The 22875-nt window shown below is 41.6% G+C and overlaps 1 protein-coding gene across 1 annotated transcript in view; it reads right to left on the bottom strand.

The window, feature by feature from the left end:
- The window catches only part of Psma8 (proteasome 20S subunit alpha 8), a 49102-nt gene that overhangs the window by 12547 nt on the left and 13680 nt on the right, over positions 1–22875 (bottom strand). Inside the window, exons 2-4 of the mRNA XM_052741414.1 lie at positions 15821–15947; positions 6958–7100; positions 2313–2435 (exon numbers count right to left, since the gene is read on the bottom strand). Coding sequence (XP_052597374.1) covers positions 2313–2435; positions 6958–7100; positions 15821–15947 — 393 coding nt within the window. The remainder of the gene's footprint in view (positions 1–2312; positions 2436–6957; positions 7101–15820; positions 15948–22875) is intronic.

Raw genomic sequence — 22875 nt, 5'->3', positions numbered from 1 at the left:
CAGCCGTTGTTGGATTACCTGGACCACAGTCTGCAAGTCACTCTAATAAATCCAAATCAAACCTTGTTTGATGCTGAGCACAAGTTCCCAAGGTGTGTGTGGAGAATGTTTCTTTAGAGAACATAAGCTCACTGAACTAGAGCTGAGACTGCCATTGGACTCTGGTAGACACCAGAAAAGAGTATACTTCAAATCCACATCATTGGTGAAGTTTCAAACAATTTGAAAATTCTGTCATTTTCCTAACTAACGGGAGACAAAACATCTTTTCTGGATGTCCTCAGACATTAGACAAACTAAAACGAAAAACATGTATGCACACTTGAAACTACTGTGTTACGTTAGAATGGACAGTAATGATGTAAAGATAACTGCAAACAGAAGAGAGCAAGCCCAAAAATATTTCAAGACTGACCCTAGAACCACTGGCTTTGTTGAGGACAATGATTGGAAGACACAGCAACCAAGTAAGGGCCGGTGAGAGGGCTCTTCAGGGACAGGCACTTGCTGCCAAGCCTGAAAAACCTGAGTTTGATCCTCAGGACCCAGAAAATAGAAGGTGAGAACTGACTCCTGAAGGCTGACCTGTAATCTCCACATATTTACCCCACGTATACACAAATAAATAAATAAATGTAATAAAAATTTTAAAAAGAAAGTACAGGTCAAAAGATTTCTGACTGGCAGGATGAAATACCAGAATTTTTCATAGGTAAACCCACAGCTTCTGATGACTAGCTTACCTAGGCAGACGGAAAGGTGTGCAGCTGATAGAAGCACCCTTATATTGACAACTAGCTTACCTAGGCAGATGGAAAGGTGTGCAGGAGCACTCTTATTTTGGCTGTGAGATTATACTCCGCTGCTTTACTGGTCTCTGAGTTAGAAAACAGTTAGGCAGGCTTTTTTCTTTTGTGTCACCAACCAGCTCCCAAATCATGACACAGACTTGTTATTAGTTATGAATGATTGGCCTTAGCTTAGGCTCATTTCTTGCTAGCTCTTATAACTGTTTCTCTTACTACATAGCTGAGGATGAGCTTGAACGTCTAGACTTCCTGCACCCATTTTCTGAGGGCTGAGACAGCTGGTTCTGGAAATCAAACCCAGGACTCCATGCATACTAGGCAAATACTCTGCTCTCAAACAAATTATTTACTTAATGCAGATAATAAAGACCATGGTAGTGTTTTCCCTATTCATTTATTTGGCTTTAAGTCCTTATAATATAAACTCAATGTGAAATTATTTAAAGCCTGAATACTTAGCTTTTAATAATTGAGTTCAAATCACTCATATTACATTCTGTAGTTGTAGTCGTATTCTTATCCATGGCAGTTTATGGAAACTCACTGCTGGAAACTCCTACTTCTGTCTCTGGGCCTTTGTGTTTGATGAGTACACATTGAGGAGGGCGGTAGTTGGGTACTGAAACAAGAATAACTTACCCAGAAAAACAATTCTACTTACTGTATGAAGATTACTACTGTATACTAACACATGATACGTATCAGAGGCTACGGTTGTCTGACTCCTAGGACGGAGGACGTGGCATTGGAGAGACGACTCCAAAGTTAAGAGCGAGCCCACATGATGGCTCACAGCAGTTGCAGAGGATCTGATGCCCTCTTCTGCCTCTGAGAGCACTGGGCATGCATAGAGCACACAGACATACATGCAGACAAATATCCATACACATAAAAATGAATAAATAAAATACATATATATTAAAAACAATAGTGGACAAATAAAACATTTCACTATGGAAACCAGACTCAGAAAAACAAATGTTACACTCCCCTGCCCCCCAAACATGAAAGTGGGGTTGCTAACTAGGGGTGGGAAGAAACAGGAAGGGTAAGGAAGGATAAATATGAAGAGAGTCCAGTGATACTCAAGTGTGATAATGTTAATAGAACTCAAACTTCAGTGTGGTTTTAATTCATCTCTTTAGGGCTTTGTTGTTTTGTTTTGTTTTTCTGAGACAAAATCTCACTCAGGCTGACCTGAAACTCACTATGCAACCCTGGCTACCCTTGAATGCTTACCAATTATCTGTCCCCAGCTTCCTAAAAGCTGGCATTACAGGCATGCACCACCATCACTGGTTTAAACCAAGGTCTTTTACTATCTGAAACCATCATTTCTGAGAAGCTACAATCTATCGTCTGTGTCATAGTCAATATTTTAATGCAACATAATTCTATCATGTCCCTGAAAGCAATAAAATATTTACATTTATTTCAATTTTGCAATAAATTAATGCATTTATCCAAAAACTTCTATGAAAAATGAACAAATTCATTACTCACCTTCCAAGCATGGTAAGTACCAGAGGGATCTGTCTGATACAATCTTGGAATACCGTCATCATCAAAGCCTACAATTAAGGCTGAAATACCAAAGGGTCTTCGTCCATTGCTCTGTGTATATTTCTAAAAAGTAAAATTTATTTTTTACTATAACACTGTCTTAGTTATTTTTTATTACTGTGAAGAGACATCACAACCAAGACAACTTTTATAAAGGAAAGCATTTAATTGGGGGCTTGCTTACAGTTTCAGAGGCTTAGTCTATTGTCATCATGGCAGGGAGCATGGCAGCATGCAGGCAGACATGGTGCTGGAGAAGGAGCTGAGAGCTACATCCTGATCCACAAGCTGGGGGCTGGGGGAGGGGAGAGAGAGACTGGGCCTGGTATGGGCTTCTGAAACCTCAAAGCCCACCCTCTGTGATACACCTACTCCAACAAGGCCACATCTCCTACTCATTATAATCCTTTCAAATAGTGTCACTCCCTGGTGACTATGCTTTTTTATCTGTGAGCCTATGGAGGCCATTCTTATTCAAATCACCACAAAACACCTGACACTTATCAGATAAAATTCTAGTAAATAAAGCATCAAAATTATCTACTCTTCTGATTCTTTTTTAAAAAATATTTTCAGTATTTTTAATTCTGTATATGTGTGTGTTCATGTGGGAATGTACATGTGAGGGACCCTCAGAGGCCAGGGTGCACAGCACTACCTGGAGCTGCAGTTACAGGTAGTTATGAACTGCTAGGAACCAAACTCCAGTCCTCTAGAAGAGCAGTAAGTGCTCTTAACCACTGAGTCATCTCTCCAGTCCCTACTTTTCTGATTTTATTGTATACATTTTTTAGTGTTTCTTGACTATTGTTAATTCATGATGACATTTTAAAGTAATGAATGTATACAATCTGTAAAGTATAATCACAAATTTGTTTATAAATCTTATTTTTCTTAGAAGATCTTTACTGAACTTTTTTTTTTTTTTTTTTTTTTTTTTTTGGTTTTTCGAGACAGGGTTTCTCTGTGTAGCTTTGCGCCTTTTCCTGGAACTCACTTGGTAGCCCAGGCTGGCCTCGAACTCACAGAGATCTGCCTGGCTCTGCCTCCCGAGTGCTGGGATTAAAGGTGTGTGCCACCACTGCCCGGCTCTTTACTGAACTTTTATTGTTTCCCTTTTTTTTTTTTTCGAGACAGGGTTTCTCTGTGTAGCTTTGCGCCTTTCCTGGGACTCATTTGGTAGTCCAGGCTGGCCTCGAACTCACAGAGATCAGCCTGCCTCTGCCTCCCAAGTGCTGGGATTAAAGGCGTGCGCCACCACCGCCCAGCGTTTCCCATTTTTAAATGAAAATTTTAGGTTAACATACAAACTAATGTGCTTCATTAGGTCATTTTCATCCCTTTGCCCACAGTGCTCCCACTCCCCTACCCTCTTCCTTGTCCTGGGTGCCTTCCTTCCCTCTGCTACTTTCATGGTAAATTCCTTTTATTCTTCGCCCCACCCACCCAGTATGGTCTTAAAATGTGTTCTGTCTGCTCTGTATATGAATGGTCCTCATAGGCTAACACATTTGAATGCTTAGTCATCAGAGAATGGCACTATTTGGGAACAATTAGGAGATGTGGCCTTATTGGAATAGGCGTGGCCTTGTTGGAGAAAGTGTGACACTGGAGGAGAGGCTTTGAGGTTTCAGAAGTCCATGCCAGCCCCAGTTCTCTCTCTCCTTGCTTCCTGCAGATCAGGGTGTCGAACTCTCAGCTACTTCTCCAGCATCATGTCTGCCTGTGTACTGAGAGTACTGTGTACTCTCCACCATAATGACAATGGACTAAGTCTCTAAAACTGTAAGCTAGCCCCAATCAAATGCTTTCTTTAATAAGAGTTGCCATGCTCATGGTGTCTCTTCATTGCATAACTAAGACAGTACAATCTCTGTGACCCAGCAGAGGACTGGGCATTTGTTTTGCTGTCAGGGAAGCTGAGTTAATGAGCTGTGCTTTGGAAGCACAGCCTTGTTTGCCTTGAGGGACACTGCAGTTACTGTCGGGGACTACTCCTACTTGATAATATTGCATCAAATATGCTCTGTTCACTGTGCACTGTGTTATTTCCTTCAGTCCCAAAGAAAAGGGATCTTTTATTTCACACACATTTCCCCCACAGACAATGTAACACTGAAACCAATTATATTTCTTATTACTTTCATAACAGGGAACTTCCTGAATTTGTGCTCCGAAGAGTGCCATTCTCACTGAGACTTGTCCTATGAAGAGGCAGCCCTGACAGAAAGCTAAGGACTGAATACATAGGTAACTTTACTTAACTCTGTGGCTGGATGTAGCTCTGTATAATTCTGTGGTTGAAACAGCTTTTTAGTGACTTTCTTTCAGTCTTATCTACATATAGAATCTATTTTCTCATTTTTCAAGTTTATTATATTTCATGTTTTGCAAGCAAAGTTTGATTTTGAATGCAAACAGCTGAGCTATGAACATAAATATCTTTTTTTAAAATAGGGGTTATATTTAATTCCTCTGTACTGTCTAATGTTTCTAGTTTGCACTGAGGTCTAAAGTAGATGCATGTATATATTATCTTAGAAGACAGACCTTTTAACATACTTGTTCAGTCTTTTCATTTTAGTGAAAAGGTCATATAAACAAAGGTAAACGTGTGAGGTGAACATGTGCTATCTCTGGCCCAGAGGCCCAATCCTCCCCAGCGGCAATCTCACTGTCACAGACTTAAACTGCGTTTCCACAGTCTATTCAAAGTCTTGATTTCTCCAGAAGAGACCTTAAGAACCACACTTAAGAACTTTGTGTGTAAGCTGCTCTGTGTCTTGCTTTTTTTGGTAGATTCCTTTTTAACAACTGGGAAAATTGAAACAAAATACAAAAGTAGCAATACAAAAATTCTGGAGTATCTTCTAAATTGAAGTATCAAAGCTTTTAAAAACAGAGTGATTTGATATATATTATTCATCTCAAAACTTTAGTATTTGGATTTACAAAGAGTCTATGAAAAAAATCTCTATGCAGAACCAGGGTACCTGCTCTGCCAGAGCAGCCGGAGGTGAAGGCCAGAGAGCAGGTGCAGCTACCACGCATGCTCGTGTGAGGAGATGCAAAGGAACAGTAAAGGCAGTAAGATAGAGAAGAGCGGGATTCAACTTTAAAGTTACAGCTCTTTCAGAATACTCTTAAGAACTGTTTCTTAACAGAAAATACGGTATGCGTGCACACAAAATGTCCTAACTACAGAGAAGAACCAAATCATGTCTTTTGTAGGATAATGAATGGAGCTGGAAACAGTCATATTAAGTGACTTATGCTAGTCTCAAAGACAGAATGATACATTTCTCTTCTTTTTGGCTCATGTTTTATATAAACACATAGAGTCATGTATGTACATGATATGAAAGTGGGAGAGAAAGTGCGTAGAGGAACAAATGGGATTACGGGGTGGGGGGCAGTGGGTAGGACAGACATGGAGGAATTTACTCAATATACCATATATATCTCCATGAGTATCTTTAAATCCAGAAACAGGGTTGAAAGGGGAATGTAGGCCTGGTGAGACAGCTCCTGGTGAGATGCTTGCTGCCAAGCCTGACCTGAGTTTTGTCACCAGGACCCACCTGCAGGTTGTCCTCCATGTGTGCACTGTGACACAGGCCCCGCCCCCCAGAATAAGTCAGTGTAATAAAAAAATATGTTTTAAAGAGAAGATAAAGTGACACAAATCTGTACAGTGAGCATTCTGTACAGGTTAGGTGGAAAAAACAATGTTTCTGTTGAAGGACAGTTTGCACAAGCAGAAATGAAGAGTGGACCAAGACGTGGGAAATTCAATCTCACTAACTGTAAAACGCAAAGCAGCTGTTACGTTACACAGCACTCACTCACAAAAGAAAGAAAAAGGAAAAACTCCATTGAAGACTCCTTCGGGACAGCTGGTCGCACAATGAAAACTGGTCCGATCTTTCTAGGAAAGCAGTTTGGCACATGCAGTAAGAGCCTCCCACTCAACTCTAATGTCCAACCTGGACCCTCCACTAAAACTCGGTTTAAAAACAAGCCATAACCAAAACAGAGTGATGTGAGGGTGGCAGGAAGACGAGTAAGAAAGACAGATGCCCATCAGAGATGGGCACAGTTTCTGACATTACAGAGAAGGTCCAGGAAGGAGGCTGCGCCACCACACACACAGACAGTCTGCACACAGCAAGTGAAAACTCAGCCCTGTGTGCACAGCCACGCTTGGCTTTCAATGATATGGCGATGTGTGGATCAGAAGAGAACAGAGCTAAACCTGATCAGGGGTATTTTGGTTTGCAGGTGAACTAATGTATATTTCTTTGGAAAACTTTAAGGAATGATATTTTTGTTGTGTTTCTACAAGTATAAAAATTTCCTTTGAAAATTTGACACTCTTAAAAAATGTAGAACTCCAAGAATTGAAACTGATTTTGATTTCTGGTGATTAACGAAACCCACTTTACCCAAACAAGCGAATGAAGTAATTCTGAGACTGAATAAGGAATTTAACACAGGAGACTAAATGCTTGGAGCTATTGCAGTATTTCTATGACAGGGCCAATGACAGTGGAAAATAGAAATTGTGTTAAGAGTCTCTGCTCACCTGCTTTAAAGTTGCTATGAAGCGAGTTATGTACTCCACAGTGACTGGATCCTCCACCGTAAGCTTATGGCTCTGGCACTCGACCCGTGCTCTGTTTATCACTACCCTAGCGTCAGCTGTCAGACCTGGAAAAACAATCCAAACTTAAAAGTCTATACATGTCTCAACCTGCATTTTCCTTGTCAAAAGGTTTTAGTTACCAATTCTTTCTTATGGCATCCCTTCTCTTCCACACCACCTCCAAAAAGAACTAGAAAATGCCATGGGCCTTCACTGTGATGCATTTCCTTTAAAGACTTGGTTTCACACATCCCTGCTTCATGTAAAGGAAATAGTAAATGGCTTAGTTTCAACACTACTGCATTTTTTTTCCTTATGAGAGCAAGGACAGTACTCTGTCCTGAAGTACAACCACTTTGAATTCAAATTACACTTGATAAAACCGGGACATACCACTTCTCAATTTTTTGTCAAAATGAAAACTTTGAAAATCAAGGATATTAAGACTGAGCTTCTGAAATAGCCAAAACCTTCATCCAAACAATTCTCAGCCTGTCTATAAGGAGACAGTATGTGTTCTTATTGCAGCATGTAACTGACAGATTGATTGTTTGTACAAATCAAGGATGACACTGGTATTTGACAGCTCTACAGCCATTTGGCTTCTTTCACCACGTTTTTTAAAAAGATTTAAAAGCAGCCGTGAGCTGTCTGGTACGGCTGCTGGGAACAAACTCAAGTCTCTGTAAAAGTACTGCATACTCTTAATTGCTGAGCCACCTCTCCAGACCCTTTCCATTACTCCTTTAGCACTAACTAGACTGTACCCCAAATTCACACAAACATGTTGGAAACAGGCACTTCTCACTTAGCCATTGTTCTTTTCCCATCACAAGCATCTACCTTCCCCATCATGTCAAACCCTGTTGTTACATACACTTGGATCCTCACCCCTTGAAACAGGAAGGCAGGCAGAAAATGGAGCTGTCTGATATGCCCTGGTTTAAATCACCCTGACACAGGTCAGGTGTGAACTGATTAAGGGAAGAGAGAGTAATTCTCTGTACACTAGTTATCTAAGAGAAAGGACTAGCTAGCAATGGCCTAATCTCGCCCTGGGTTATCGTTTTATGAAACTGAAATAGTTCAGATAAGCTACATGAGATGCGTCCTCCTTGCTGTGTGAATATGGTCCACAGCTAGAGGAAGGTTAACTTTAAAATGCTTAGAGTGGGCTGGGGAGGTGGCTCCACAGGTGAATGCTTGCTGCACAGACATAGCAAAATCAACTTTGACTTGGTGCTGGCAGGCTACACATGTTAAGGTCATGCCAAATCCCCTGCTAGATTTAACACTTGTGAAAACAGTGTTCTTGTTCCATGTCACTAGGACACTGTGACTTGCCTGGTGATTGTGGTTTCAGTTCCCTGAGCTCCAGCAGCTGGGCTGGAAGGCAAGCTGTTTCCTACTTCCCTGGGCATTGTTGCTCTTTGCACTCTAGCATCTCTTTATGATTCCTGGTGTCCTTCTCTCTTTCCTGAATGATGTTTATAACTCCTACTATTCTTACTCCTGGGGCCACATGGAGAGTTTCTTTTTCTTTCTCGCCCCCCCCTTTTTTTTTTTTTGAGACAGGGTTTCTTTGTGTAGCCCTGGCTGTCCAGGAACTGGCTCTGTAGCCCAGGCTGGCCTCAAACTCAGAGATCTGCCTGCCTCTGCCTCCCGAGTGCTGGGATTAAAGGCATGTGCCTCCACACCTGGCTGAGAGACCTGTTTGTTAATCTGCCATCTCATTCCAAATACCATTTCAACTCAATATGTCTAGCAATTTTTCATAGATCCTGTAGGGTTTTCTACATATGAGATTATGCTTCCTGTGATCAAAGATGATTTTCATTTCTTTCTGAACAGTTGGGCTGTTTTATTTCTTACTCTTGACTAATTACTCAGGTAGAACATGCACTACTATACTGAATGGCAATGATACAGCAGGTGCCCTTGCCTGTTCCCGACTCTAGTGGTGAAGTGTCAGTTGTTCACCAACGAATACATCAACTGACTATTTCACATGTGGTGGTTTGAAAGAAAATGGCCCCCAAAAGAGTGGCACTATTAGGAGGTGTGACTTTGTTGGAGTGGGTGTGGCCCTGGAGGAAGTATGTTACTGTGGAGGCGGGCTTTGAGGTCTCATATATGCTCAAGTTACCTCCCAGTGTCTCAGTTCACTTCCTGTTGCCTTTGGATAAGGATGCAGAAATCTCCAGCACCACGTCTGCCTACACACCACCATACTCCCAGCCTCCATGCTTCCTGCCATGATGATAACGCACTAAACCTCTGAAACTGTAAGCTGCCACCTCAGTTAAAAGTTTTCCTTTATAAGAGTTGCTGTGGTCATGGTGTCTCTTCACAGCAATAGAAACCCTAAGATATCACATACAGCTTAATTGTGCTGAGGTGTATTTCTAATTTGTTGTGTTTCTTTTTAACTAAGAAAGAGTACTGAATGATACCAAATGTATTTTTTCTGTATCAGTTGATGTAATCAAGTAGTTCTCCCCTCGACCTGCATTTCCTAGTAATGTGGAAACAGAGTCATCATCTTCAGACATCTGTTGAGCTGTCTTCTGAATAACTAGGTAATTTGTGTGCTTCAAGGAATTTTGTTGGCACTTAATGGTACATATATTCTCTTAAACCCTTTGGATTCTGTGCAAGGAGAAGCAATGACCCATTTTCATTTCTCATTTTAATCGAGAAATAGTTTTATTTAGTTTCTTAATTTTGTTCACCTTTTCAAAAATCACTTTTTGTTTTAATTTTCTATTATCTCTCTGTTCTGTTTATCTCAGGTGTGACGGTGGCTTTGGGTTTACTCTGTTCTGCATTTGCAGTATACAGGAGCTGTTCATAAAAAGAGTCAGTGTTTACTCCAATTCCCTCTTAGCACTGTTTTAAATACATCCCATACGTTTTGATGCTGTCGATGCTCATCCTTAGTTCCCTCAAGATGTTTACCAATTTCACTTATGGTGGCTCTTTACTTGTTTGTTTGTCTTCTCCATGGCAGTTTAGAACTACATTGTTTAATTGATATATATTTATGCATTTTAAGTTTGCCTTCAGCTATTGATTTTTGATTTCATTCCATTTTAAGCAGAAAAGATATTAAATATGATTTCAATCTTTTAGATTTGTCAAGAATTGATTTGTGACCATTACAAGGCACAACAGGATAAAGGTTCTTTGCTGAATGAGTATTTTAAGTGTCAATATAAAATCCCTGTTTAAAAAAAAATTAGAAACTGAGCCAAAAAAATGATGAGACATGTTGTTGGGAATTGGATGCCTTGGGTGAATATATATAGAGAAAATGGGAGTCCTGAATGAATGTGTATTGCATGGCTATGTCAAGGATCAATGCCTCAGACCCATGGATATTGGCATAGCCTTCCTCCAAAGTCAGGCTCAGAGTGATGGCAAAGCCTTCCTCTGGTCCAAATATAAATGTTGCCAGTATGGGCAGGTGGGATTGTTTAGGAACAATAGGCTAGTGTATGCAAAGACTAGCAAATGCAGCTTCCTCCATATGTTTACAGCTGGAGACTGTTCTGCTATAGACACCTCCTACTGAGAGCAGCCGATTCCTCCCCCTGTGCCACCATAACAACTGTGTTGAGGTTCCAGGCTACAGTGGTTAGTGTGGCTCTCTCACAGCACACAGCACACCAACCCCATGTATGTCTCTGTCCTTTCTTCATTCCCTTGGTCCCTTTAGTCAGGTTAAGGTGTCAAGCCATGCAGAGTGCAGGAACATGTTTTATTCGGTGTAGAAAGGCAAATATGCATGGAAAAATATATTCAGTATCATCAGTCCTGAGGAAACATAAGTTCAATCCACAGTCAGAAATCACTGCAGACTTAAAAGAATGGTCAAAAAATTGCAACAAAATCAAATGCTACTGTGTATGCAGGAAAACTGAATCATTCACATAGTGATGGTGGGAATGTAAAACAATACAGCCACTTCTACAATTTGGCAGTGTTTCGACACTAAAGCTATATTACCACACAACCCAGCAACTCTACTGTTTTTATTCCAAAGAAATGAAACCCCACATTCCCATAGAAACCTACCCCAAACGTTCACATTTATCTATAAAAAGCAAAAACTAGGAGGGTCCAAAGATAAGTAGACAACCTGTTAACATAGAGGCTCGTTCACACCATGCAGCACTACCCAACAACAAGACTGGCTCGTTCACACCATGCAGCACTACCCAACAACAAGACTGGCTCGTTCACACCATGCAGCACTACCCAACAACAAGACTGGCTCGTTCACACCATACAGCACTACCCAACAACAAGACTGGCTCGTTCACACCATACAGCACTACCCAACAACAAGACTGGCTCGTTCACACCATGCAGCACTACCCAACAACAAGACTGGCTCGTTCACACCATACAGCACTACCCAACAACAAGACTGGCTCATTCACACCATGCAGCACTACCCAACAACAAGACTGGCTCGTTCACCCCATGCAGCACTACCCAACAACAAGACTGGCTCGTTCGTTCACACCATGCAGCACTACCCAACAACAAGACTGGCTCGTTCGTTCACACCATGCAGCACTACCCAACAACAAGAGTGGCTCGTTCACACCATGCAGCACTACCCAACAATAAAAGCAAAAGCCGCTCCTGACACACCTGACAACTTGGGTGACTGCAGAAGAATGATGCAGAATGAACAAGGACCGTCTGAAAAGGTTCCACGTGCTATTTCATTCATACAAGATTCAAAATGACAGACTACAGAAACAGATAGATTAGTGGCTGGCAGGTTAGAAAAGGGGAAAGGACTAGCATGAGGAGGATTAGTTAAAGGAGGAGTTGGGTCTTGAATGCAGTAGGAACAGCACGAATCTATAGGTGGAGTAAGTACAGCCAAACTCCTGAAAGTACCTCTTCTAGAGAAATGAGACCTCTGCTCCCACAAACACATGCACACAAAGGTCCATACCTTATCTGTAATGTACAAAACTGGAAGGGGCCCAAACACCCTGCAGTGGCCCAGCTGTTAAAGGTGGTGCATTCCTACAACACACTACTGCTAGGCATTGCATGCACATGTAAATGAATGCATACAAAGCTGCTGGAATCTCAGCAGTTTCACACTGGCTGGTGCAAATACAGACTTGATGGTTTAAGGATGGTATCACTGAGGGAAACTGGGGAAATATAAAAGACTTCTCTGTTTCTTAGCAATTTCTCATGACTGTTTGTTTGTTTGTTCCTTTGTTTGTTTTGAGACAGGGTTTCTTTGTGTAACCCTGGCTGTCCTGGAACTCACTCTGTAGACCAGGCTGGCCTCAAACTCACAGAGATCCACCTGCCTCGGCCTCCTGAGTGCTGGGATTAAAGGTGTGCACCACCACCACCCGTCATGACTCTTTATCTATAAAACTTACAAATTATTATGGGACATGAAATGGTTCAGCTGCAAAGCACCTGCATCACAAGCATAAGGATCTGAGTTAAGCTCTCTGCATCCACATGAAAGCTGGTCACAGGTAGGAATCTTTGTAACCCTAGTGCTGGAGGAAGCAAACATAAGCTGATTCCAGAGCCCTGAATGGTCTGGAACTCACTATGTGGACCACCAGGTTGGCCTTGAGCCTGCAGAGACCCACCTGCCTCTGCTTATCGAGTGCTGGGATCAAAGGCATGCAAAAAAGATATGATGGAAAAGTAATAAAGGGAGATTTCCAATATCAACCTCGAGCTTCCACATGCATGCAAACACATGTGCATGCACAAACACAGGCACACACACACACACACACACACACACACACACACACACACACATGCAGATACACACAAGTGATACACAATGAGTATCTCAATGGTAGAGTGCTTGCCTGGCATAGGGCTTCTTAAAACTTTTCCCACTGATGACACACCTTTTTACCAGAGAAATTTTTACATGACCCAGATATATAGATATATAAAACAAGTACACAAACCAATCTTTACTGACAACAATTCTTTGTTAAACATATAATTTTATTATTAAAATAAAGCAAATCTGCATACTAATGAGAGATAGCTGTTTTGTTTATTTTCATGCAAACAAGTCTTGGCTGAATAACTGTGGGCCATAGAGCAATGTTAGCCCTTTTCAGAGTTGATCGATACCTTGATTTTCTAACTATCAATGCTGAGAATGCAATTTCATATAAATACATAGAACAAAATGACAGATATCTATTTAAAGTAATTTCAGGTATAATTGGAAATTCTGTGCTGACTATAACTAAGACAGTACAGTGTTCTATTGCTGGGAAGACACACTGTGATCAAGGCAACTCTTATAAAAGAAAGCATTTAACTGAGGAGTTGCTTACAGTTTCAGAGGTTTAGTAAGTTATCATGGTGATGGGGAGCATGGCATCATGCAGGCAAGTGCTGAAGCAGTAGCTGAGAGCTATACCCTGATCCTTAGGGAGAGAGGCAGAGAGAGACTGGGCCTGGCATGGGCTTTTGTGCTGTGGGATGTCTTTCTCCATGCTGTGAATATGTGTTGCTTTGACTGGTTGATAAATAAAGCTGTTTGGCCTATGGCAAGTCAGGTTATAGCCAGGCAGAAAATCCAGGAAAGAGACAGGAAGAGGAAGGCTGAGTCAGGAGTCACCAGCAAGACACAGAGGAAGCAAGATGACAAGGCAGAACTGAGAAAAGGTATCAAGCCACGTGGCTAAACATAAATAAGAATTATGGGTTAATTTAAGTGTAAGAGCTAGTCAGTAATAAGCCTGAGCTAATGGTCAAGCAGTTATAATTAATATAAGCCTCTGTGTGTTTACTTGGATCAAGCAGCTACAAGACACAGGAGGGAGAGATTTGTCCAACAGGGCCAGGCAGGACCAGAAAACACTTCCAACTACACTTTTGAAACCTCAAAACCTACTGTCAGTGGCATATTCCCTCCAACAAAGCCACGTCTCATAATCCTCCTCAAGTAGTGACACTCCATGACAACCAAGCATTCAAAAATATGAGCCTATAGGGGGTCCTTCTTATCCAAACCACATGAACTAAACTAAATTCATTGAATGACTTTTTTTTTTAACGAAACTCAACTCAACCTTTCAAACAACTTTTAAAACCAAACATTCTAACACATACAATTCAAAGGCACACTAATGTGATACATTTTGAGGAATGGTGGTAGAAAATATTGTCTTTCTTTTCCATAATGTATGCTACCACAAGTGTAAAAAGCCTTGCATATATATATGCACGCTCAGGTGCTTCAGTGTAATGGTGGTGGTGGCTGGTGACATGCACAGTGCAAATGCATGTATGTTCACGTGTCTTCACATCCAAGTCTGCAGAGCTGTCCCATGCAATACAGGCAAGCACTTCCAAAGGTAGCTCTCACCCTTATCTGTTTTATTCTCAGTTAATTTCTGTTTTTCATGTGCCTTTTGGCTCTTTTGGGGAGCCTGTCACCTAGCTCCCAAATAAATCACACATGTAGTCTTATTCTTAATTATAAATGTCTGGCCCTAGCTTGGCTTGTTGCTAGCCAGCTTTACTTAACTTTAAATTATCCCATCTAGCTTTTGCTTCTGGACTTGTACCTTTCTCAATTTTTGTATACCTTTCTTTCTTACTCCATTGCTGGTTGTGTAGCTGGGTGGCTGGCCCTGATGTCCTCCTCTTTCTCTGGCTACTCCCTTCTTCCCTCCCAGATTTCTCCTTGTATTTATCCTCTCTGCCTGCCAGCCCTGCCTATCCTTTCTCCTGCCTTGCTATTGGCCGTCCAGTTCTTTATTAGATGATCAGGTGTTTTAGACAGGCAAAGTAACACAGCTTCACAGAGTTAAACAAATGTAACACACCCACAGTTTAAGAAGATGAGACTTAGCATGTAAGAGGCTAATCTGTAGCCCAGCATACACAAATGCATCCCTTCCTCTCTCCCTCCCCCTTTTTCCCAAACTGGGGCTGAAGAGATGGCTCACCAATTAAGAGGTCATACTCCTCTTGCACAACACCAAATTCAGTTACCTACACCCATGTCAGACAGCTCACAACTCCAGCTGCAGGGAAGCTGACAACCTCTTCTGGCCTCTGCAGGGACCTGCACTTACATGCAGAAACCCACATACATATACATATAATACAAATAAAAACAAGTAAATAGAATCTTTAAAAATTCTATAAATTCTATGAATTTTAAGTTCTATAAGTTATAAGTAAGGAGAAATCTATCTTTACATTTGTGCTTTATTATCAAAGATCATTATAAGTGTGGTGGTTTGAAAGAAAATGGCCCCCATATGGAGTGTACTATTAGGAGGTGTGGCCTTGTTGGAGTAGGAGTGGCCTTGTTGGAGGAAGTGTGTCACCGTGGGGGTGGCCTTTGATGTCTCCTTTGCTCAAGTTTCACCCAGTGTGGCACAAGTTGCTTCTGCTTCCTGCGGATCAATATGTAGAACTCTCAGCTCCTCCAGCACCATGTCTGCCTGCATGCAGCCAATGTCTCACTATGATGATAATGGACTATACCTCTGCAATTGTAAGTGAGCCCCCTCAACTAAATGTTTCCCTGTTGCCGTGGTGATGGTGTCTCTTCACAGCAATAGAAACCCTAACTAAGACAATAAGAAGTCCCAGTTGACAGAGCTGTGGCCTTTTAAATATCCATGACACTATTTGGACAGAAACAGGGAATGAATGCATACATTGTGTAAACCGAGCAAAACGGGCAGTAGGACAGCTGTGTTATCCAGCTCACTACATTACAATCCCGTCCACACCACTGGACGTCTGTGCATACCTGCAAAAGCCATGCAGACATGGTCATCAAGGGCACATATTTTCCTCACAGTTCTTTCATCCTGAAGCTTGGCCACTGATTTTTTTTCCACCCCAAGCACAACTATATTAGTTCCTCGAATTCCAACCTGTAAAGCCATTTTTAGAAAGTAAATTTAAAATTAAAACTGAGCAATTATTCTAATACAGGACAAACAGTTAAAGCATTTCTCTTAAACACTTGATAAAATGAAAAAGGAGCCATCCAGGAAATGAGATGCACAGACACTGGCTGACTGGATGCCTAGTCCCCAGCCTCAAGGAAAGTAAGACAAATAGGTGGAAATTACAAAGAAAATACAATCAGTGGTGAATCTATGTAAGGGTCTTAATCTCCCCCAAACATGTGAAAATGATACCTAAATATACAACTTGAGGGAGAATGACAGAAGATGCCGATAATCCAAGCAAATCAGTACTAGCAGGACAATACTGATGGAGGCATCTATTAATGGACAAAGGCCCAGGCCTGGGAGACAACCCTTTAAGTAAGACACCTGCTGAATGAGAATGAAGACAGCATCCACGTGAAAGGCCAGGCATGTCTGCAAGTGGCCATAGCCCCTGGTAGACAGAGAAAGGTAGATCCCAGCAACAGCTGCCTTGCCAGCAGCCTAGCTGAAAGGGCAGGTGTCTGGTTCAGTGAGAGACCCTCTCTCAAGACAAGGTAGAAAGCAGTGTAATAAGGTGCCTGACATTCTCCTCTGATCTCCACATACACAGGTACAGGCACACACACCTTCACACTGGTGTGCATACACTACACAGACAGCACAGACACAAGAGGCAAGAACTCTCTTAAAAATATTCTCTACTTGTTAGTTTAAAATATGATTACGTCAAGGTATGGGACTGAGGGAGTAGTTCAGTGATACAGCACTTGCCCAACAAGTAAAGGCCCTGGGTTCAAACCTCAATGACAAAACAAAGTTCAGCAGATAAAATACCACAAAAGCTTTCCCATGTAGCTCAAATTTAGAGGCCCAAAAATTAGGGGCTTGCTGTGCCCCAATACCTATATTGAAATGCAGATCCCATGTATTAGAAGACAGGGCCTTTGGGAGCTGATAATATCCTAAAGGTGAAACATTAACAAACTGAATTAGTATCTGTAATCATTAATATTGTCATCTTGACAGGCATTAAAATCACACAGGAAATATGTCTATAGGCATGCCTGGGAAGGATTATGTAGATTAAACTAAATGAGATAGGAAGACCCCAACATAAATGTGGGTGGCACTATTCTTACGGGCTGGGTTCCTGACTGAACAAAAAGAAGAAAATAAACTGAGCACAGGCATTCACTGCTCTCTGATTAGGTTTTTGTTTGTTTGTTTTTTATTTTTGTTTTTGTTTTTCAAAACAGGGTTTCTCTGTGTAACAGTCCTGGCTGTCCTGGAACTCGATATGAAGAACAGGTTGGCCTTGAATTCAGTGATATCCACCTGCCTCTGCCTCCTAAGTGCTGGGATTAAAAGTGTGCACCACCACTGCCCAGCTTTTTTTTTTTTTTAACATATTTTTATTTAGTTTATGTGAGGGGGGCATGCTCATGCCAATGCCATGTATACATGTGGAGATCACGAGACAACTTTCGTGACTGAGTTCTCTCCTACCACGCTGTGGTTCCTGGGGGTTGAAATCAGGTTATCAGGCTTGGCAGGAAGCACCTTTGCCTACAGAGTCACCCCACAGGCCTGTTCTCTGCCCCTGGAATGTGGATGCAGTGTGCTCAGCTGCTTCTAGCTCCTGCCAATGTGACTTCGCCACCATGACAGACTGTCCCCCGGACTGTGAGCCAGAAGAACCCCTTCCTTTCTTAAGCTGCTTAAGTCAGGTACAAGGAACAAGGGCAAGGCATTTGTGCTTCCATACAAATTTTAAGACTTTTTTTTCTTTTTATTTATTCTTCTCTCATACAGTACATCTAGACTGCAGTTTCCCCTCCTTCCACTTCTCCCAATTCCCACCCACCAACCCACTTCCCCTCTCCCCTGGATCCACTGCTCCTCCATTTCCCAGGGATAGCAACTGCATACTGCATAACAAAATTCAATAAGACTAGGCACAAACCCTCATATCAAGGCTGGACGAGGCAACCTAGTAGGACAAAAAGGGTCCCAAGAGCAGTCCGAGATACAGCCGGGTGGTGGTGGAGCATGTCTTTAATCCCAGCACTCGGGAGGCAGAGGCAGGCAGATCTCTGTGAGATCCAGGCCAGCCTGGTCTAAAAAGTGAGTTCCAGGACAGCCACCAAAACTACACAGAGAAACCCTGTCATGAAAAAAAAATAATAATAATTAAAAAAAAAGAGTCAGAGATACCCCCAACTCCCACTGTTAGGAGTCCCACAAAAAACCAAAGTTAAACAATCATAATATGTGCACACTCATGCAGGCTCCATGACTGTCCCTTCAGTCTCTGTGAGCCCCTATGAGCTCTGCTTAGTTGATTATGTGGGTCATGTTCTGGTGTTCTCAACACTCTGGCTCCTACAATCCTTCCTCCCCTCTTGCTTCATGCTCCTCGAGCTCCACCTAATGTTTGGGTATGGGTCTCTGAATATGCTTCCATGAAACTTTTTTTCCCTATTTCTGTGAAGAATGTTGGAATTTTGATAGTGGCTAACCATTTCCACTATATTAATTCTTCCAATCCACAAGCTTAAGAGTTTTAAGTGTCTTTTTTGTTTCTTCTGTAGAGGTCTTATTCCTTGGTCTATTCTAAAGGGTTTCGTTTATTATTTATTTGAGAAAGAGTTTCACTACACAGCCCTAACTCATCTCAAACTCTATGCAGACCAGCCTAGTCTCAAACTCAAGAAACCTGCCTCTGCCTCTTCCTCCTGAGTTCATATGACACACCCCTGCCCCCTTTTAAGGCAACTATACATGGGGTTGTTTCCCAGATTTTTTCTCAGGTTATTTGTTATTGGTACACAGAAAGGCTGACTTTTAAATGCTAATTTTCTACTCTGCCACTTGGCTGAATGTGTTCATCAGCTTAAGAATTTTCTCGTGGAAACTTTAGGGTCTCAAGTATAAAATCGGGTCATCTGCAAATAAGGTTACTTTGACTTCTTTTCCTGTTTGTCTCCCTTATTTTATTCTTATCTTACCACCCTAGGTAAGATCTGAAGCACTATATTGCATAAAAGTAGAGAAAGTAGAGACATTTGTCTTGTCCCTGATTTGAGTTGTTCCCCATGTACTGTGATTCTGGCTCCAGGTTTCACACACACACACACACACACACACACACACACACAGTCTTTCTCATGTTCAGATAAGTTCCTTCTATTCTAGTCTCCTCAAGGCTTTTATCACCAAGAGATACTGGATTTTGTTAAAAGTCTTCTCTGCATCTACTGAAAAAAACAATCATGTGATTTTTCTTGAGTCCATTTATTTTTTTCTATTTTGCTCACTTTTGTATGTGTTCTTTGAGAATTATAAAAAGTGCATTTTGTTCATATTCATCCCTCTGCTTCCAACTCATTCTTGATCCACTCTGCTTCCCTACCCACCCACTTTCTGTCTTCCCCTTTCAACCCATTTTAGTCCAATTTGCTCATATACTCTTGGGTGTCTGGCCACCCTTCTGGAGCATGGTTGACCTATCAGGGGCCACATCCTTAAATAAAACTGACTTTCCTTTTCCTAGAAGTTATCACCTCCAATCACCACACAGCTAAGAGTGGGGCTTTGTGCTCATCTCCCCTCTGCATGCTGGGATTTTGTCTGCTTGAGCTTACATAGGTCTTGTTCATGCTATCATAACCATTGTTGAGTTCATATGTACAACTGCCCTGTTATGTCCAGAAAACATTATTTACTTGAAGTCATCAACCACCTCTGGCTCTTAGAATCTTTCCTCCCCCTCTTCCACAACCAATTCCTGATCTTTGTGAGGAGGGTATGTGATACAGAAGTCACATTTAGGGCTGAGCATTCCACAGTATCTAATTTTTCTGCACCTGGGCTAGTTGTGGATATCTGTGTTAATCACCATGCACTAGCAAAAGAAGCTTTTCCTTCTGGGGTTGAGAGATGCACTAATCTATGGGTACAACAATAAGCCACTAGGAGTTTTTTTGATAATATGCCCATTTAACAATTGTTTTGTTAACAGCAGTAGGTTCTCCCCTAGGACCTAGGACCTCACTAGTCACAGGTTCTTGGCCCAGATAACAGTGCCACATATGGGCTCATCACGTGGAGCAGGCAGTGGATCCAATCAGAATGTGGTTGGTTCCTCCCATGCCATTTGTGCCACTCCTGCATCAGTGAGAATGTCTTAACAAGCTGGCCATTAGTATAGCTCACACAGTTCACAATGAATGTGCTCAACCAAATCTATCCGATTTCAGAAGTTAAACAGAGTCAGTCTTGGTTAGTACTTGGATGGGAGTCTATTTATCTCCTATCACATTTATTGCTTTGTTCATACTGAACCATCCCAGAATCTCCTGATTAAGTCAATGTGACCATGATGAATGAACTTTTTGATGTGTTTGTGGATTGAGTTTACAAGTCTTTTATGAAGAAATTCTGTATCTTTCTTCATCAGAGAGATTGGTCTCTAATTTTCCTTTCTGTCATCTCAGTAGTACTGGCTTTGTAAGTAGAGTTTGGAAGCATTCCTTTCTTTTCTAATTTATGAAACAGCTTGAGAAACAGTAATGTTAGTTTGTCTTTAATGGTCTAGAATTCAGCAGTGAATCCATCTAGGCCTGAACTTTTTTCAGTTAAGAGAATTTTTTATTAATGTTTCAATCTTGTCATATTATAGATCTGGTTATATTGTCTATATCATCATGGCTTAATTTTGGTAAGTTATATACAACTACTTTTCTAATCTAATTTGATATTACATCTTTAATAGTCCTAGTGATTTTCTGAATTTCACTGGCATGTCTTTTTATCTCCAGTCTTATTAATTTGGATATTTGCATACAAGTATTTAATGTACACTGAACATACTCTCCATACCTCACCCCCTTCTGTGAGTCGAATGAAGAATGCTCCCTAAAGGCTTGGCTATTTGAACACAGGGTCTCCAGTTGGCAGCACTGTTAGGAGAAGTTTAGAAGTCACAGCCTTGGTAGGGGAAGTGTGTCCCTGGGAGGGGCTCTGAGGGTTTATAACCTGGTCTCACTTCTCGTTCATCCATTTTGCTTCGTGCTGTGGTTTGAAGGTCTGTGCTCTAAGCTTCCTACTACCATGCCTGCCATATGTTGTTCTGCCTCCCTCCTTTGATGGACTCAGATCTCTCTGGAACTGTAAGCGAAAATGAGCACTTTATTCCACATGTTGCCTTGGTCATAGTAGTTTATAGAGCAACAGAAAAGTAAGTAACACATCCTGTTTCTTCACTTAAAAGGTCTTGTGTTGTCCATGTCAGTCTCGACATCACTATGTAGAAGCTGAGGATGATCGTAACTTCTGACATCACTACTTGTAGCTGAGGATGATCGTAACTTCTCTCTCTCTCTCTCTCTCTCTCTCTCTCTCTCTCTCTCTCTCTCTCTCTCTCTCTCTCTCTCAAGGGCTGTACTATGGGAGTATACTACCATTCCTGGTTTGTGTGATGCTGACAATCAAACTCAGGGACTCATCAACCTAGGCAGGCACTTTAGCAGTTACATCCCAGACCTCTTTCATTCTTTTTTTTTTTTCTTTTTGATTTTTCAAGACAGGGTTTCTCTGTGTAGCTTTGCGCCTTTCCTGGAACTCACTTGGTAGCCCAGGCTGGCCTTGAACTCACAGAGATCCGCCTGGCTCTGCCTCCCGAGTGCTGGGATTAAAGGCGTGGCCACCACCGCCCAGCGACCTCTTTCATTCTTTAGGTTAGTTTGGCTAAAGATTTGTACACAATGTCTATCTTTTCAGTTATGTACAAATCTTTAGCCAAACTAACTGAAAGAATCTACATTTTTTTATATTTCATAAATTTCTGCTCTGGTCTTAAATTTTTTCACCACTTTTTCAAGACAGGGTTTCTCTGTGTATCCCTGGCTGTCCTAAAACTCACTCTGTAGACCAGGCTGGCCTTGAACTCAGGGATCTCCTGCCTCTGCCTCCCTGGTGCTAAGATTAAAGGCGTGTGCCACCATGTCCAGCTTAATTATTTATCTCTATTGAGTTTGGGTTTCTTCCAAGGCTCTAAGATTCATCATTAATTTATTCATTTTTTAAGTTCATATAAAAACAGAAACTATATAAGCTATATAAAGGTGTTTATTAATTTGCTAAGTCAATATTGCTTTTCTGTAGCAAAACATATGGAATATATTACATTTCTCCTCTAATTTCTGAGAAAAAAATGTTTCCTTGCATACTGAACTAAGAAAATCATCCTTTCATTTTCCAGCTTTATGTCACTTGAATTTTATAGTTTATAAAACTTAACTTCACAAGCCACCAACTATAAGAATGTTATCTTCCCTTTATTTTATATCTTTTTTTAGCTTTTATTGATTCTTTGTGGACTTCACATCATGCATTCGATCCCACTTATATCCCTGTTCCCTCACATCTGCCTTCTGCCCTTGCAACCTCTCCCTAAAACAAAACCAAACTTAAAAGAAAAACCAAAAATCGATCCAAACAAGAACAAAAACAAGTAAGATTCTCCTTGTGGACGCTGCAGTATGGCCCCTCGAGCCACACACCTCACCCTTTGTCCATACATGCTTACTTGTAAGTGTTCTGCTATGAGTCACTGGTGTGGCTGGAGGTCTCTGGTTTCTGCTATGCCACCAATCATGGGCTCTCCCTGGGGCTCCTCTTGGATACCCTGTTGTCCTGTGTCATGGGGATCCTGCTGTTTTGGATCTGTAGGTTCGTCCCCTTCACATACTCCAACAGTTCATAGATCCGGTGGTGTTGGGATGGGCCAATCACAGCCCTGGATCTGGGCCTGGGTGATGGCTGGGTTGGTCAGCTCACTAGCTTTCCCTCATCGTCACTACCTGAGGAGCTCTCCAGCACTGCCTCCTAGCTCACCCAATGC

Source organism: Peromyscus californicus, unplaced genomic scaffold, assembly GCF_007827085.1.
Source record: "Peromyscus californicus insignis strain IS unplaced genomic scaffold, ASM782708v3 Scaffold_17__1_contigs__length_78620276, whole genome shotgun sequence".
NCBI classification, from domain to species: domain Eukaryota; kingdom Metazoa; phylum Chordata; class Mammalia; order Rodentia; family Cricetidae; genus Peromyscus; species Peromyscus californicus.
Note: the sequence above shows the minus strand (reverse complement) of the source record. Positions and strands in the feature narration are given on the sequence as shown.